General features: G+C 44.9%; 1 protein-coding gene and 1 pseudogene across 1 annotated transcript; both read left to right on the top strand.

Annotated features, from left to right (window-relative positions):
• Positions 1-4420, top strand: part of LOC101575002 — a 68738-nt pseudogene extending 64318 nt beyond the window's left edge.
• Positions 4421-15587: 11167 nt separating this feature from the next.
• Ddit4l (DNA damage inducible transcript 4 like) lies at positions 15588-16040 on the top strand. The gene has a single exon (XM_004643720.1). The coding sequence runs from the start codon at positions 15588-15590 to the stop codon at positions 16038-16040; it is 453 nt and encodes a 150-aa protein (XP_004643777.1).
• The last annotated feature ends 440 nt before the right edge of the window (positions 16041-16480 follow it).

Genomic DNA, 16480 nt, shown 5'->3' with positions numbered 1-16480 from the left:
TATATAATTATAACATATAATCACATAGATTCCATAAAGCATAAAGATGAAAAGATATACCACAACTCTAGGATAAAATGGCAATGACAGGAATGTCTGTGCTGCTACTCCAAGCTCTGAGTGTTTCCCAGTGGCCATTGTGGCTGCTGGCCTCCTGGTGTTGTACCCTGCAGTCTGGGCTGACTGTCCTTGCAGGGATACTGCACTCTGCAGCCCAATCCAACACTCCTCTGACTTTGAGGTCTTTGTATTTGATGTCGGGCAGAAGACTTGGAAATTTTGTCTGGTCACAGATTACAACTATGGCAGCTTTTAGAAAATATGACTCAGAACTTATGTGCTAAGCACATTGAAAAGGTACCAGAGTGGTGCTAAAAGGAGATGTACCCTTAAAGGACATCACTGACCCTAGTTTCAGAGCATCCTGGATAGCACAGAAATTTCACTTGGCCAAAACACAATGTATGGATGGAATCAAGTGACCTAGAGTAAGAAGTTAATTGTTCATCACCTGAATATGATGCATTAACAGCTCTGGCCAAAGAAACCACAGAGTCTTTCCATCAAGAGATTGAGGGATCCCAGGTAACCTTTGATTTAGCTTGGTCTCCAAAAAACATAGACAGAAGATGCTATAATTATACTGGAATTGCAGACGTTTGTGACTTTCTCTTTGTGATGTCTTATGATGAACAAAGTCAGCTTTGGTCAGAATGTACTGCAGCAGCCAATGCACCCTATAATCAGACATTTATCTGGATATAGTGATTACATCAAGATGAATATTAACCCTAAGAAACTTGTAATGGGTATGCCTTGGTATGGCTATGATTATCCCTGCCTGAGCCTTTCTGAAGATCGCGTTTGTACCATTGCAAACGTCCCTTTGGGGGGGGGGCGCTCCTTGTAGTGATGCTGCAGGACAACAAGTACCCTATAAAATAATCATAAAGCAAATAAATAGTTTCATTTTTGGAAGCCAGTGAAATGAAGATCAGCAGTCTCATTATAATTATAAAGATCCTGCTGTCCATTTTCATCAAGTATGGTATGATAGCCCTCAGAGTATTTCTTTAAAGGCATCATATATACGAAACTATGGTTTCCAGGGCACTGGAACGTGGAACACAAACTGCCTTGACTTCTCTGAAGATGCAGTAGACAAACAGAGAACTAAAGAAATGTGGAGGGGCTGGAGAGATGGCTCAGTGGTCTAAAGCACCTACTTGGAACAAGCTCAGCAAAGCATCAGGGACCGCGGTTCGATCCCCCAGCACCACATGCCAGCCAGCCCCGCCCCCTGGTGGGCTGAGCTGGCCACACACACCACACACACTCATTCTCTCTCTGTCTCTCTCTCTCTCTGTCTCTCTCTCTCTCTCTCAAATAAATAAAAAAATAAAAAAAAAAGAAATGTGGAAAGTCTTAAAGCCAGAATTGTGACAGAGATGAAGATCTGCTGTCAAACTATTGATATAGAAAACTGAGCTATATAAGTAAATCTAGTACATGATCTTGAAGAGATAAAAAATATAAATTTTTATATTTGCTGTATATTTTAGTATACTCAAAAAAGATTTAAAATAAAAAGTGCTTTTTGAGTTTGAAAAAAAGATATTTTTATCAAAAATATACAGGTACATAGAGAAACAAGTCAACACACTTATAGTAAATGTTTTGTAAGATATTTGAAAACTACAATTAGAAAAAAATTTCTTGCAAAATTTTAGTATACTAAATTTTCCACAATATTAAAATATACCTTTATAGGGGCCAGGGAGATAGCTCAGTAGAATAAGTGCTTGTCCTGAGTTCAAACCCTAGTACCACCAGAAATAAAATAAAATATACCTTTATAAATCAACAATGATTAAAAAATGCACTAACCTAAGTGGAAACTGTTTGCTTAGAAGAGTTTTAAAACCTAGACTTTGAGAGCAGTTTTGTTTGTATTTTCTTCAATAAATCTTAAAGTTAAAGCCTGGAATATAGTGTCTCTTCTTTAGATCCACAAATTGATGAAAATAGTTTTACTGAAAAACACACCTACTATATTTAAATGACAATAGAATACACACCTCTGACAAAACTAAACCAAAAAAGAGGATACAAATAAAGAACCATTGTGTATCTGTATATATAAAATAGTTACAATAGATATACAGTTACTTTCTCAGTTATTCATAACACTCAACCTCCACACTAGGAAGAAGTATGGCCTGTGCCTTCCTGCACTAGCTGTGAGGTCCTCAAGCTAAGGACTGCATCTTCCCCACCTTTACACACACACATCCATGATAGGCATCCCAAAATATCTCTTATGTAAAGCCAAGATGGGTAACATCTGTGTTGAATAGCAAAGGGAATAGCAGATACAGCTGTCTTTCTTGGACAGCTGCCCTCTTCTACCTTCAGTAGCACCACAGAGGTTTAATTTAAGGAAGGAACAAAAGCCAACCCTAGATGCCCAGATGACCTAAATTTTAAAGTCAAGACCAGCAAACCAATTCACAAATTTGTGAGCAAGACAGTGCTATGCACAATCCTGGAAACAGGCTTCCTCCAAAGAAAATTTCCAGCTACACTTAGGAGTGTCACTTTATGCATCGGTCTTCCCTGCTACACTGGATGGTGCTATAGATGGCTTGATTCACTTTTGATGACTTTCATCCTCCTCCTCCTCCTCCTTTTTCTCTGTCTCCTCTTTCTCTCTCTCTCTCTTTCTCTCTCTCTCTCTCTCTCTCTCTCTCTCTCTCTCTCTCTGTCTCCTCTTCTTCCTAATCCTCTTCTTTCTCTTCTTACTACTTCCTCTTCCTCCTCTTTTTCCTTCTCCTCCTCCTTTATTAAATGTTTAATGTTTTCCTAACACAGGTCACATCTCTTATTCATCTGCTGTGCTCATTGTCTTTTGTCTTCCTTGCTGGAACACAAGCTTCACAAGATACCTTTGCTTTGTTCCCTAATGTGCCAATGTGTGTGAAGAATCAATCATGGTGCCCATGACTGTAGGTCCTCAATAAATGCTTGCTGGTTCAAATGAGCACTCTCTTGGGAAGTAATATGCTTCCAGTTAGATCAGGAAAAGGATATGGGTGATATTGCTGAAGATATGACATTGAAAGATTAACTAGATTTCATATTTTAAAACAAAAGATATGTTCCTTGTGTACATATAGCAAAGTCTGAATTACTGAAGAAATGAGGGGTAGCTCATGTAAATTCCAAGCTGTGCCCAAGATAACTGGACAAGGGGTGCATAAATACAGAATATTACCAGAAAGAAAATAATTTGTTGCCGGCTGGCCATGCCCACTGAAGGGTGCTGTGAAACATCACTCTTCCCATTTAGTTCCAGTCAGTGGGTTTGAGGCTGGGTTCTCCATGGCACCACACATGAGGATCTGGGCTGGGCAAACCTCTATGGGTCTCTCCTGCACTTCAGGGGGTTATTAGCAGCATTTCTGACTCGGTTCACTGTACATCAGGGTTTTCAGCTCCCATCCAGTTGTACGAACAAAACATGGGTCCAAAGATGACCAGAAATACCCAGTGCCCTGTGGACAAAGAGAAAAATCCCCTTGTCACTGATCAGTGGCTGAAAGTCTGTCTAGAATGAGTATCTTGCACCTCCAGCCTGTCTGGTCCTCCTTCTTCCCCCTCAACTGCACATCTATGCTTTCCATCTCTCTCACACCTGCTGTACCCCAGAATCTGGAGGTTTTCCTAATTTACTATGACCCTTGGGCCTGACTTTGTGCAGAACACTGGTGTGTGGCAGTGTATTATTTGTTGAAACTGTACTTCCGATTGGATTTGAAACTGTCTCATTGCTATCTGTTTATCAATAAAACTTTGAAAATAAATAAATAAATAAATAAATCTTTTGGAGAGGAAAAAAAAAGAACACTGGTGTGTGAACTTCACTAACCACCTCAAGCATTAGTTTAGGTCAGGCAGATTCTCCTTCATAATCAGACACTACCAAAACAAATGGAAAGAAAATGCAAGTTCGTCCTGTGAACCTGGGTCCCTTTCTGTATAAAATTTCTGAGTACTATTTGACAAAGCTTCTGTCTCAGAATGTCTGCCTTTGGGCATGGGAGAAAATGACAAAATTTTCTTTGCCACACACCATTCCACGCACCCTGTTATCTCAGAATTGGGGAGCGGAGCCCTTCGGTTGAGAGCACTAAGAACTGCACCATGCGTGCAATGAGAGAGTTAAGTCTGAAGGAGCTTTGCATCTGATCTCTAAGGAGTTCTGGCTGCTCCACTCCTCAGCTAGTGCAGGGTTTTGGAGGCACTATATCTCACTTGTCCTGACGTTTTTTGTTTTTGTTTTTATTTCAGATTCACTCTTAAGTATCATAAACCCTTGGCAGGTTCCCCAGAAGTGAGAAGGGGTAAAGAAAGGATTTAAGAAATAGTGCAGCCTCCGTCTTCATTCTTGCCTATAAGTCAGGACTCAAAGCTTCCCGGGGACCTTGCCCCAAACACTCCTCCTCTTGGTTTCCTAGGCACCTGCCCCACATTGTACTCTGCTCTTGGCTCACTTCTCCTTGAACCGTAATGGTCTCTGCTCACTTCCTTCGGACCTAAGCAGAGTTAAATCACAAGGAAGAGAAATGACATGCACCTGTGATCCGGCTGCTCTTGATGCTCCCAATAAATCTCCTACTAGCATCAGAAAGCCTGGTCTGGTTGGTTGTGTGGGTTTGTACCTAACAGCCTAAAGGAAGTTTTTTAGAGACTGTCTAGCCTTGCAGAGTTTTGCAAGTCGCACTTCCTGACAGCTCTATCTAGAAAAGTGCACTATGTGCCCAAGGCAACAGCCTGGAATCAAAACGCCCGCTATAAATATCAGGATGAATCTGCTTCCACCCGGGGGGGATAAACTCCCAAAGAGCAGACTGGGATGTTCCAGGAAGCAATGTTGCTTTCAGGGCATTAGAGGAATCAGTTGACACACACTCTCTGAACACACATCTAAGCAGGAACACGCCCACAGCTCAGTTGAATCGAGAGCTCATTTGCCTGAATTCACAGAAGGGGTATAAAAAGCAGAGACAGAGAAAGGAGGGTGGCTCAAACTGAATACTGTTTCCCTCATGCTTTAAAAAACCTTGTACCTTTCCAAGACCCCCTCCCCATGACCAGCTTTTCTTACCCTCAGTTTATTTGTTTGCATATTCTTCACCTTGATTATATTCTAAGTGAAAAGCTGCCAGCATATCAGGACTTCAGGAGGTCAGATGACCTGTGTTCCATTGCACTTGGCTGTGACAACATTCCCTGGAACTCTTCATCCACTTCCACTGAAGACTAAGGTGGTCCAGAAAAAAAAAGCAGTCTGAAAATACCAGGTTGGAAAGAGAGAAGTAAAAAGTACCCTGGCATCAGCCCTACAGAGCATTCACTGAGCAATGTGGAGTGAAAAAGAGCAAATAAGGCAAAGTACAAGCAGTACCTTCCTCAGTTTCCTTGTCTCCTTGATAAAACAAATCATGCTCCAGCCACAATATGAAGGAGGACAGATTTACTTGGGCTCATTGTTGGTCCACAGTTGGCCAGCTGCAAGGCAGGAACAGCATGAGAAAAGACAAAGAAGAAAAACAGGGACTCACACCAGGCAGCCAGGAAGCAGGAGGAGCAGGGGAGGGAGGTGAACCCTTGAGGCTCCCCATGGTAATCACCTCCAACCAGGACCCACCTTCTGGCTGCATATTCAGCCTCTGAACTCAACATCAGATGAATCCCCTGAGAACCAGCCACCTGCCAAGCCTGAGATTCAGGGGTCACATTCCAGATCCAAACCATATCACACTGCACGTAAGTGGGTGTGTGTTGAAGATAAACATAATGAGCCACTTTCCTAAGGACTGACGAGATCTCAGATCAGATACAACTTGAGTAAGCTAATCACACATTTTCCTACAGTAAAATGAATTTTGAGTTAGTCTTAAAAGGAAATTAGAAATTTAGTAATAAGAGAGAAAAAAAAGTGTTTATGATGGAGTCAGAGGATGGTTTCAGATTGAGGTGGTCATGTGTCTTCCCTCTCAGTCTGAGAGAACCCATGTTAACTGCCAGTATAAGGAGAAATCCTGTTAAACTTTCAATAGATTGCTTATACAGATTTGTCAGTAGTTACCCAGCCAGTGGCCCACTTTCAAATGGGAAAATACTGTTTTTCCTATGCCTGGTAATTCATGTTTCCCAGTAATAATAGGAAAGGCCAATTTGTTTGAGACAGTACCCAATGGCCATTAAAGATAAAAGGGATTAAACCTCACATTTAAGAGATATTTGCTAATAGAACTACAAAAAGTTCTAACTCATCTTTTTCATAATTATCTTGTTGTGATTATTTGACTTGTTTCTTTGGCCTTGTCTCCTCCAGACTCAAAGCTATAAGTCTACCCAAGAGAAAAATGCCTGTAATCTATCGAGGGCCTTTAGCTAAAACCTCTGAAGAATATATCTGGCTGCCAGTCAACAACAACGACCCATTTCAGCGTGAAGAAGCCAGAGCTTTCTTCGCCCATATTTCCCTTCACGGCAGTTCAGGTTACTTCTTCAGAGGGGGGAATGTTGCAGGCAGCTGAGTTAGATAAAAAATATTATAGGCAGTCAGACAGGGCCAGGCCCTTGAAGGAGACAACACAGAAGATGAGATGCCTTACAACTGTGGGAGGGGCGGATGCTCCTGCTGTGAACCAGACCTAAAGGCCAAACAAATGCTAAACGAGTAGCACCTGGGATTGATATTCTAAATAGGTATCAATCACCTGGAAAGACCCAAGTGAGTCACTAGGCTAACCTCAACAGAAAGAGACCCTATCCCGCATTCCAACCCCCAACAGGAAAAGACCCTGTCCCATATGTAATCCCATTGGTTGACCATAGTTTTGTCCCACCTCTTGCCCACCTAAGTGAGTTCCCATTCTCTCTACCTTAGCCTCACATGGTTTTACACTATAAAAGTCCCTGGAAGAAACAGCTTCCTGGGGGAACTACCCACTCGGGCCCCCCTCCTGTCCCTCTCTTGGACAGGAGCTTTCTTTCTCTCGGTAAATATATTCTGCTCATTAAAAAAAAGAAATTTAGTAATAAGAAAGAATGGGGGAAGTAGGGTTAAAACTTTTGCACCTGCAACTGAGAATACAGTCCCAAGTTTATAGTAAATATTTAGAGTTACTGATTGTTTAGATTTTTTTAGAAAATGCCCCCATCAGCTTGGAAAAACTGGTTGTGATTCCCATTGTGCTGGTAACTTTCTCTCTGACTTTCATCAAGATTTCCTTCCTTGTTCTTGTTTCGTAGCTTTTTAAGTCAGAGAAAAGTTAAATTATCTTTGATCTTAAAGTCTACTGAAATTATGAACAAAATTTTCATAGCCTCTGACACTTTTCCAGCCTAGAGATGGAATTGGGCACAGATCAGACAGCACCAGCCACCCTAACACGCAGGTTGCTCTGGGTTCTGTGGCTACCAGTGAACCCTGGACCAAGACTAAAGATAGGTCTGAACTCATGTGGATGTGAGACATAACTGTGACTGTGCTCACTATAGTATATTTCTATGTTTTTCTGTTGCCAATCAATAGCTGTGCCCAATTTGTAAACTAAATGTATTCATACATACATATGTACAGAAAGAAAGGTAGAGCTCAACACCATCTGAGATTCCAGGCATCCCCTAGAGTCTTGGAAAGTGTCTTTTATATGGATAAGGTGGATGCTGCACTCATTTTGTATCATTCTGTATTTTGACAAATCACTAGTTACTAAAAGTATAATTGCTCAAAAACTGTCTTAAAGTGCAAAAGAAGCAAACATATTAACAGCATCAGTTTTAGGTATTTGTGAGACAAGCAATTATTTAAAGAATGGGAAGCAAACCACCTGGTTAGTCCTTCCCCACATGTTGCTGCAATGTTTTCACTGTCTGCCTTCTAAGGTCAGACATTCCTGGCATCCCAGAGAAATAAAAACATACCATCTAATGTATTAACAGGAGTCATGGTACAGCTGGGTGTGGTATAAGTCACAGAGGCCTGAGTGTGAAGATGGATTGGACCAAGTGGGAAAGGCGGGGACACAGACAGGAGGTCCCGCAGGGAGGGTGGGGCGCTCCTCAAACAGGAAGCCAGGGCAGTGGGGCCTCCAATTTCCAAGTAGAGGGAGAAAGAAGGTCGCTGAAGGTCAACCTCCTTTACTAGTCTTAAAGGTACAAAATATTTTAAGAATGTTGGCATACATGAGGTCTGATTGAAATATATGGTGAATGTTTAAGGTTTTTCTAAATTATTACAGTAATAGATACATCGCCATGAATCTCTCTCAAAAATCTTCCCCCTCACTTTGAGCGCACTTATTCCATCATTTCTGTCACTTTCTGAAGTATTCTACAAGTCCTCTCCCATGTCTTTGGTTGTGCTGAACCTTGACTAAAATTATTTCCCTTTCATGGTCATTCCATGGTCAACAGCCAGGAGCCACACAGTGCCAGATCCAGTGAAATAAGGTGGGTGAGGTCATAGCGCCATGTTTTCAGAGGCTGCCATGCCCTTGGGTGACACTAGTAGCAGCGCTCGCTGTATTTTTTATCATGCCTCATATAAAGTTTTCTGAATGGGAATAAAAGAGCAAGAGATAAAGTTATGTCTCTGTAAGTAAAACTTTCTAAGATTTGTTGTCAGTGCAAAAAGATAATATGTAAAACAAAGCATACTAATTCTCTTCACGACAAACAAGAGCAGTAATACATATGTTGCAGATGCCTGTATTCCAGAAAGGAGCCAAAGAAGGACACCTAAAACTGAGAATCGAGAGGGAGTGCCAGTGAGAGGCAGCAGTGGGAAAGGGGTAGCTGAACCGTGTGGTCTGCGTGGTCTTTTTATTTTATTTTCTATTTGCAATTTAAATCTCGGCTACTTGTTTGTAAACTTGAAGTCGATTTTTCTCCATTTTTTTTCTCAGATTTTATTATTTTATTTCATTTTAAGCTCTTTGTACCTGCTTCAATAATACTTCTGGATGGCTTGAGAAGATAAAAGTGCAAGGATCATTATTCTAAAACTTATTTTTATTGTCACCCTTGTTAGATCCCACCCACATAACTGTCTCTGAGGGTTACGTCTTTATAATTTCTTTCTATGAACAGCTTTCTGATTTCAAAAACAACAAATACTTCTAATTTATAGAGTTCTCATAATGAAGTTTTGAATAGTTTTTAAGAGGTACTATATAGAAAAATCTTACATATATTTTTCAGAATTTTACCATTGTGCTGATAAATAAGCATGGATATCGGTGAAGCCTAAGGCTGGGCTGGCCATTGGGGTAAAATGGCTGCTTCCTCGTTTGCCTTCTGAGTTAATCTGTGGTATTTATCCTTGACTCAACTGAGAAGTAGATTTGACAGCTGCCTCTCTTTCCCCTACCATTCTCCACCTCTGGCCCTGCAGGACTACTGTCCCTAGCAAGGGTTTCAGGTCCTGTGCAATGCTGAGGGCTCACAGTAGGGCAGAGATGCAGGTCCCTCAGCCAGGGCTCCTGGTAGGATGCACTAGGTCACTCACCACCCCTGCCCTGCTTGCCCATCATTTCTGGCCACTTCTCCCCCTCCTCAGGGCCCTCAAGACTGGCAAGAACATTGTCAAATACAACCCATTCTTCTCTGTGATATGGCCAAAATGCCAAACCCTGGTCTCCAGAGATCTGAAATCCACAGATGATGTTCTTTCTTACTGAGCCCTTGTGGACTCTCCTGTTTCTCATTCTTTCCTGGGGACTGTTAACTCATCCTGCCCAAGTGCAGGAACAAAAGCAAGTCCTGCTACCTGTGAGGCCAGGGTTCCCAGTCCTCCAGCAAATGCACTCTTCATGATCCATTATATTCACAGCAAAACCTGCAGCCTCGAGTAGCACACAATGCCACACTGTGGCAGAGTTCTGTGCGTTCCTATGAACAGACTCCTGTGGCCATACGTCTAGGATAACCACTGTGAGTGGACAGGATGCACTAGGGACTTCCACACACTGTCCCACTCCATCTCCTGAGACCCAAGGACTCAGCTTAATTTCCCAATGCTTACTTGTGGCTGAGCAGAATTAAAAGAGCAGTCAGACTGAGTCAGAGCCTGGAATCAAACCATTAATGCTGGTTGCTTGGTTGCACAGTGAGCAGTGAGCACTGGACATTGGCACTGGACACTGATGCCAAATGTGAAACCAGCACACAGCACATAGATTAACTTCAGCACCATGTATTACTCTCTTAGGGGTGACACGTGCAGACCGTTACCCAGCTGACACGCTGTTGCATGCTCACAGCCACACAGACAGCTTCCATACGGCCTCCTCCACATGACAAATAGACTGTTTATGAAAACAGTTCCCAATCACAAGCTCAGTATTCCAGAAACCAAGTCAACATTCTAAAATGTCTTTCATGGTATAATGATAGCAGAAGGAATGGATACATATGTAACTGTATTTATCCTCTCTAGTAAATTTAAAAATGCATATCTATCTTCTTTTCTCCTAAATGAGCTGTTTCCAAATACAACTCTCCATAGACCAATCACCTTAAATACATTCCCTAATGTAAGCCCTTTCCTATGCTGCATGATGGACTTGCCCTCCATTCAGTTTGAAAATTATTCAGAGATTGATAGAGTCATAGTTACTTTTCCCTCAATCCTGAGACAAAAATATTGAACACCTAAAATTAAAGGGGAAGAGGTCTATTTAGATCACAGTGTGGTTTCAGCCAATAATCAGCTGGCTCTAAGGCAGGGTGGCCTGGTGGACAGGCATTGTGTAGGAGAAATAGTCCACGGTAGATAGAAGGTAGCAAAGCAACAAGGGATGACCACAGCTCTTTCTAGCCCTTACCCAGGAATACTTAGAGCAGGCAACACTTGATCCTAGTGCCCTTGACCCTAGCTTTGCCCCATAAATCAATCCCAGCATCACACATTCTAGATCCAGCCACCTCCAGAAAAGCCCCCCTTATGACTTCCTGAAGTTTTGGGGGGACACCTAGACACACACCATAACAGACAGCACCTTGAGTGCATTAAAGCAGGACTTAATGTGTTGATGTAGTTTTCTCTGACAGCTGTATAGTTTTCACTGAGTTGTATGTAGTTTTACGTGCCAAGCCCAAGGGTCAGATTCCTTCAAGCCATGTACCTGACTTCAGCCACAGAGCAGCAACATGCACATCCAGCTGGGAAGGGACACGCCCTCCTTGGAGACTGTACCCTGCCACAGTACATACCTGCATTAGTTGTTTGCCCATCCCTGGGACAAGACAATCAATATCTGCAACTTAATTCTTTTATGATTAGGGTACCATTTTTGAAATGGAGCATAATAATGGAATATAAAAAAATTTTCTTATCAAATTTTTGTTCCTTGAACATTTCTAAATAAAATATATGAATTTCACTCAAAAATTCAGAAAATTACAACCTGCAGCATAGATGGGTTAATGAAGAAGAAATGTGTTTGGCTCTCCATGTTTAGTGGATTCCATCAGTGATCAGAAGGCCCAAGTGCAGAAGGGGATGGTGGAAGGGCATAGTGTAAAAACGCTGCTGAAGCCACAGCAGCCAGGAAGCAGCAAGAGGAGCAAAGGGCAAGCATGTGCCCTTCCAGGTGTGGCCACCTCCAGCCTGGCCCTGCCTCCTAACATCACACTTAGCTATGAACTCAACCATGAACAAGTCCACTGGTGCGCATCATGTTGCCATGATCCAATCTCTTTTACACACAGGGATCTTCAGGAGGGACATGTTTTACATAATAGCAGTTGGTGATTTTATTAGCTGACCTGGAAATAATGTTGAGTGCTGAGATGATCTAATGGTCTTATTCTTTATAACTAAAACAGTTCGATTTAAATTTTGACTGCATCCTGCATGCACCACCTAAGGGTCTTGCTATACCACAGAGTCTGTCTTAGCAGCTCTGGGGGGAGGCATGAGAGTCTATATTTTTGATAGGCTCCTAAATGGTGCAAATGTTTCTGGTTCCTGAAAACACAGTAGCCAGAAAGTCTATAAACCTAGGTCTGGGGCCAGGGAGATAGGTCAGTAGAATAAGTGTTTGCCTGGCAAGCACAAGGTCATGAGTTCAATCCCTGGTACCACAAAAAAAAAAAAAAAATTAGGTCTGACCTAGCTGAAGAAACTGGATACTGATGGACAACTGGAGCTCTTCAGAAATAGGTACACTCCCTTCACCTTTCGCTTCTCATTCTGCCAGGCTGCAAGCCCGTTGGTCAGTATCACCTGCATCTGGGTAGGTCTTTCTCCTCAGCTGTCTGGGCTAGCTACCAATCACCCTCGGACACCAGAACTGTGCTTTTCTACCCTGCCAGGCATTTCCTAATCCAGTCCAGATAACACATTGGGATTAGAACACACATAAACACTCCCCAGGTAACTTTTCCTTAAAATGTCACAAGAAATCGGAGATTTTTCAAAGTCAAGGCAAAATGATCATAGGTCACAACAGTGATACTAGCTTGCCAGGGTACAGCGGAAGCTGATAGATCAGTGGATGTGCCTTGTGGTCTTCCTTGAGCAGGCTGCCAGATGCAAGGTTCCAGCATCCTCCCCAGGTACCCTGGCTCAGGACAGGAAGTAAGCAGTAGACTGGATGTGAGTGTATTAGTAAGAGCTCGAGAAGAATGGCTTGCACTGGCCATAGTTCTGGTAAAGTGAGAAAACTAGTGAAACACAGGCAGTGCTCAGCGCTCCACATCAGCAGTGCACGATGCCAGCGCTCCCTGCACTCACACACTGAAGCACTGTGTGTTCCTTTTGTGCATCACTGCTGTCCACATCTACATGTCCTGTAGCATCGCTTGTGCAAGGGGGAGCTTGGAACTGAAGCGTCTGCTACTACATCAGACAGGACACAGAGTCGCCCTTACAGCTTTCTCTTGTTTCTTTTCGTAAGTGGGTAGATGAATACACTAACCATTGAAAAGCCAGCATCTAAGGCAAGGAGATGGCTCAGTGGCATAAGTGCCTGCAGTCCCAAAAACTATTTTTACAGTGTCAGGAACAGAGAATTAACAGTACAAAGACCCCACATCACTTTGTCTGGCAAGTACTTCTATGACGATATGTACAACCCTGAGAACATACCCGATAGCCTGCAACCTCACACAGAACAGTTAGGATGCTCGCTCTGTCTGCTCTCCCAGACTCACTTTAAACACAGCTGTGTAACTGCAGAAGTGAGGTGCAACCCCGCTGGACTGATGGAGGCTCACAGGGGCCTCTGCCATCACCAGATCTCCCAGGTGAGGTCTGGCCCACAGGGAGTGAGCTGTCCAAGTCACCTGTACACAGGGATCCCTTTCTGCAGGAAGCCAGAGGTGCTAACAGTTGTAGCCCTGTGCTAGCTGCTGCTTCTGTCCACCTGTGGAGCTGGCCACATTACCTTGGTGATGCAGGTATTGTGTTGTCCCATGTCACTGGCTGGGCAGGGGTCACTGGCCACAGGGCCCTAGGGTACTCCTAGGGATAGGGGTTGCACCACTTGGAGGGGCACTTGAGCCCCCACTGTTCAACAGGTTGCGGAGTAGGGGTGGCAGATATCCTTGCCTCCTGCACAAGGACCACATGGACAATGTCCTTCCTGGGGTGCCTTGAGAAGGTTACTCAAGAGTTCTGGCTGCAAGACCTCTACCCGACCATGATGTTCTCCCTGAGCCCCAGCCTGGGCAGCCGACCTGAGCCGGCCTGTGACCCCTACCAAGCTGGTCTTGTCCCTCACCCCTCCTCACAGGCCCCTGCCTCCCACACAAGCTGGTGCGGACTTGGGGCTAGTGACTGTAGAGTCTCGCCCCACCTTCTGGCCTCCTGCACGTTTGTGCTGACAGCTAGCCCCTTGCTCCTGCTGCTCACTAGACTGCAGCCAGGCTGTTGCCTCAGAGGGTGGGGACTCTGGGCCTGATCCACCCTCAACTTCCTGGCTCAAGCTACCCCTCCCTTCTTACTCGGGTCACTTTCCTCTGCCCCAACCAGGCCCTGCCCCAGGTCTATAAGAGCTGCTGCCTAGGACCGCCCCAGAGCGGTTGCAATCCAAGCAGTAGCATATGGGGATAGGGCTCTGATGGACACCTGCCTCACTTTCCCCTAAACTGCAGCTGGCTAGTGGCCCATGCTAAGGGAGAAAGAGACAGGAGTGTCTCTGAGCCAGCCCTTGGGCCTTGCCTGGCTTTGTGGGGACCTCACCTGCCTCACTCTGCACAGGTTGCCTCTGGCCTTCAAGACCCCCAACTCTTCCAGGCCTCACTCTCCCCCTGCTGTGCAGACACAAGTGATATGGTGGCTTCAGTGTGCAGAGCAGTGAGTGTCACAGGATGGCACACTCAGCCAGTTCTGTACCTCACCACAGGACCCTTCCATACCCCAGGGTCTCCACACCTCAGTGTCCCCCCACTCTGGGAGAGAGGGGACAGCCCGAATCCCAGTACTGTCACTACAGACTATCCAACTGCTCTGCTCTGCCTGCCCTAGCTGTCATATCTGCTCTCTGATGACCAAACTGTCCCTCCCCCGTGCTTGGATCCAGATCCCCTTCTGTTGTCACAGGGGTCACCTGCAGTGACAAGGACTCCTCCCGAGCCATGTAGGGAGGAGATGGGGAGGCTGCCCTCAGGGCTTCCTAGGTCAGAAGAAAATGAGATCTGACCTAGTTTTATGGGCCCTCAGCCCTCCATGCGAAGCTCAGATAGAAAGGGAACCTTGGAGATTTGTTTATAAAAAAAGAAAGAAATCTACAGTGCAGGCTCCTGGGAGAGGAGGGAGCAGGGCAGCCCAGTGAGGCAAGGCCCTGGGGGAGCCACTCTGCTGGGACAGCCAGTGATGACCCTGACTGCTGAGGGCCTGTGGTGTGGACACCGCCTGGGCCCTGGCTCTAGGAAGCAGGGAACCCAGGGGTCAGGTCTCTGCTTTCCCTCAAGCAAACCTAACTCTTTTCCTGGGAGTGCTTTGTTTTGCTTGGCTGAGAGAAACCACCCAGCAGCTAAACATAGCCTTGTGGCCCTCACAGGTCTTCTCTGTGTGAGCTATCATTAACCACAAGGCAAGGTGGGCATCCCACTGGAGACAGCAGAGACAGCAGCTCTGGCTCTTCCATAGCCTCCATCAGCTCAGGATGACTGACTCACTGCAGAATCACAGCGGTAATTCTTCTGTACCCATATTCCTAGAATTAGAGGGACTTGCCCAAAAACAATAAGAATAAACATGAGAGAATACCACCAGTCATCTTGGATAACCACAAATAGATTCTTGATATAGTTTTTATGTGCTCACATACAAATTTGAAGAAAAATGGCTATATCTTTTGCACCTTATTTATCAAAACCATTACTTCATAGCTAACCTTCCTGTGGCTTCCTGTATCACCTGCCTTGTCTGCAGAGCGCGGTTGGTAGAATCCCAAGCCCTAAGCAGCTCTGCACACAGTAGTGGGTGCCACTCTCTGTGTTTGGTTGCCCTGGATCCCCCTTTTTAAACTGCTTATTTCAAACAGACTTTGACAACGGGGAGCATGCTGCCTGAGCCTGACCCGCAGCAGGTGGTGTGTGAGGAAGCTGCTTGCCAGAGCCTGGGTGCGATGTTGGAGCACTGCCTGTCCAGGTCCAAGCGGACCAAAATGGGGTACTTCACAGTCCTGGTGCCTGAGCGGCTAACTCGATGCATTGCCCCAGATGTCCTGTGGCTGTCGTCCACAGAGCCCTGCAGCCTTTGGAGCTGCGTGATACAGGTACAGCTGGAGGTGGACAACATGTGCATGAGGCTGAGCCCGATCGTGTGCAGGGCCAGCGTAGCACCCACATTCGAGCTGACACTGGTGTTCAAGAAGGAGCATGGCTCCTGGGGTGGCTTCAGGGACATCTTTGGAAGAGGCTGTCTCTCCTTCAGCCAGGGGCGCATTCTGATTCTCAGCTCTGGCTTCCGACTTGTCAAGAAAAACTACTCTGCTGGGACCCATAGCCGCTGAAGAGCGCTAGAAATGACATGTTTTCAGGAGGTTCTTTGGGGATCTGGTGATAAAAGTCCATAGCTGCTTGAGCACAGTCATCTGTCGTGTGCTCTGTTGCCCTCAGCAAAACTCAGTGAGGCCACTACTTTCCATTTGTCATTAGCGACGAGGTGATCAGCTCTAGGAATGATTCTGTGGCTTTTGAGAAATAACCCAAGAAAATCCATTTTATGCATATATCATGTTGGGCCGGCCAAATAGTTCAGTGGATTAAAGCACCTGCAAGCAATTGCAGGGGCCGGGGTTCCATCCCCAGGCCTGCTGTGCCAGCCCTGCCCCCAGGGCGCGCTGAGATGGCAATTGAGAGTGGGCATGGTGACACGCCTGTAATCTCAGCTCTTGGGAGGCTGTAAACAGGTGGATCACTACAAGTCTGATCTAGTAGTGAGACCCTGAAC

This window comes from Octodon degus, unplaced genomic scaffold (genome assembly GCF_000260255.1).
Source record: "Octodon degus isolate 3935 unplaced genomic scaffold, OctDeg1.0 scaffold00183, whole genome shotgun sequence".
NCBI lineage: Eukaryota > Metazoa > Chordata > Mammalia > Rodentia > Octodontidae > Octodon > Octodon degus.
This window is presented reverse-complemented; position numbering and strand designations above follow the sequence as displayed.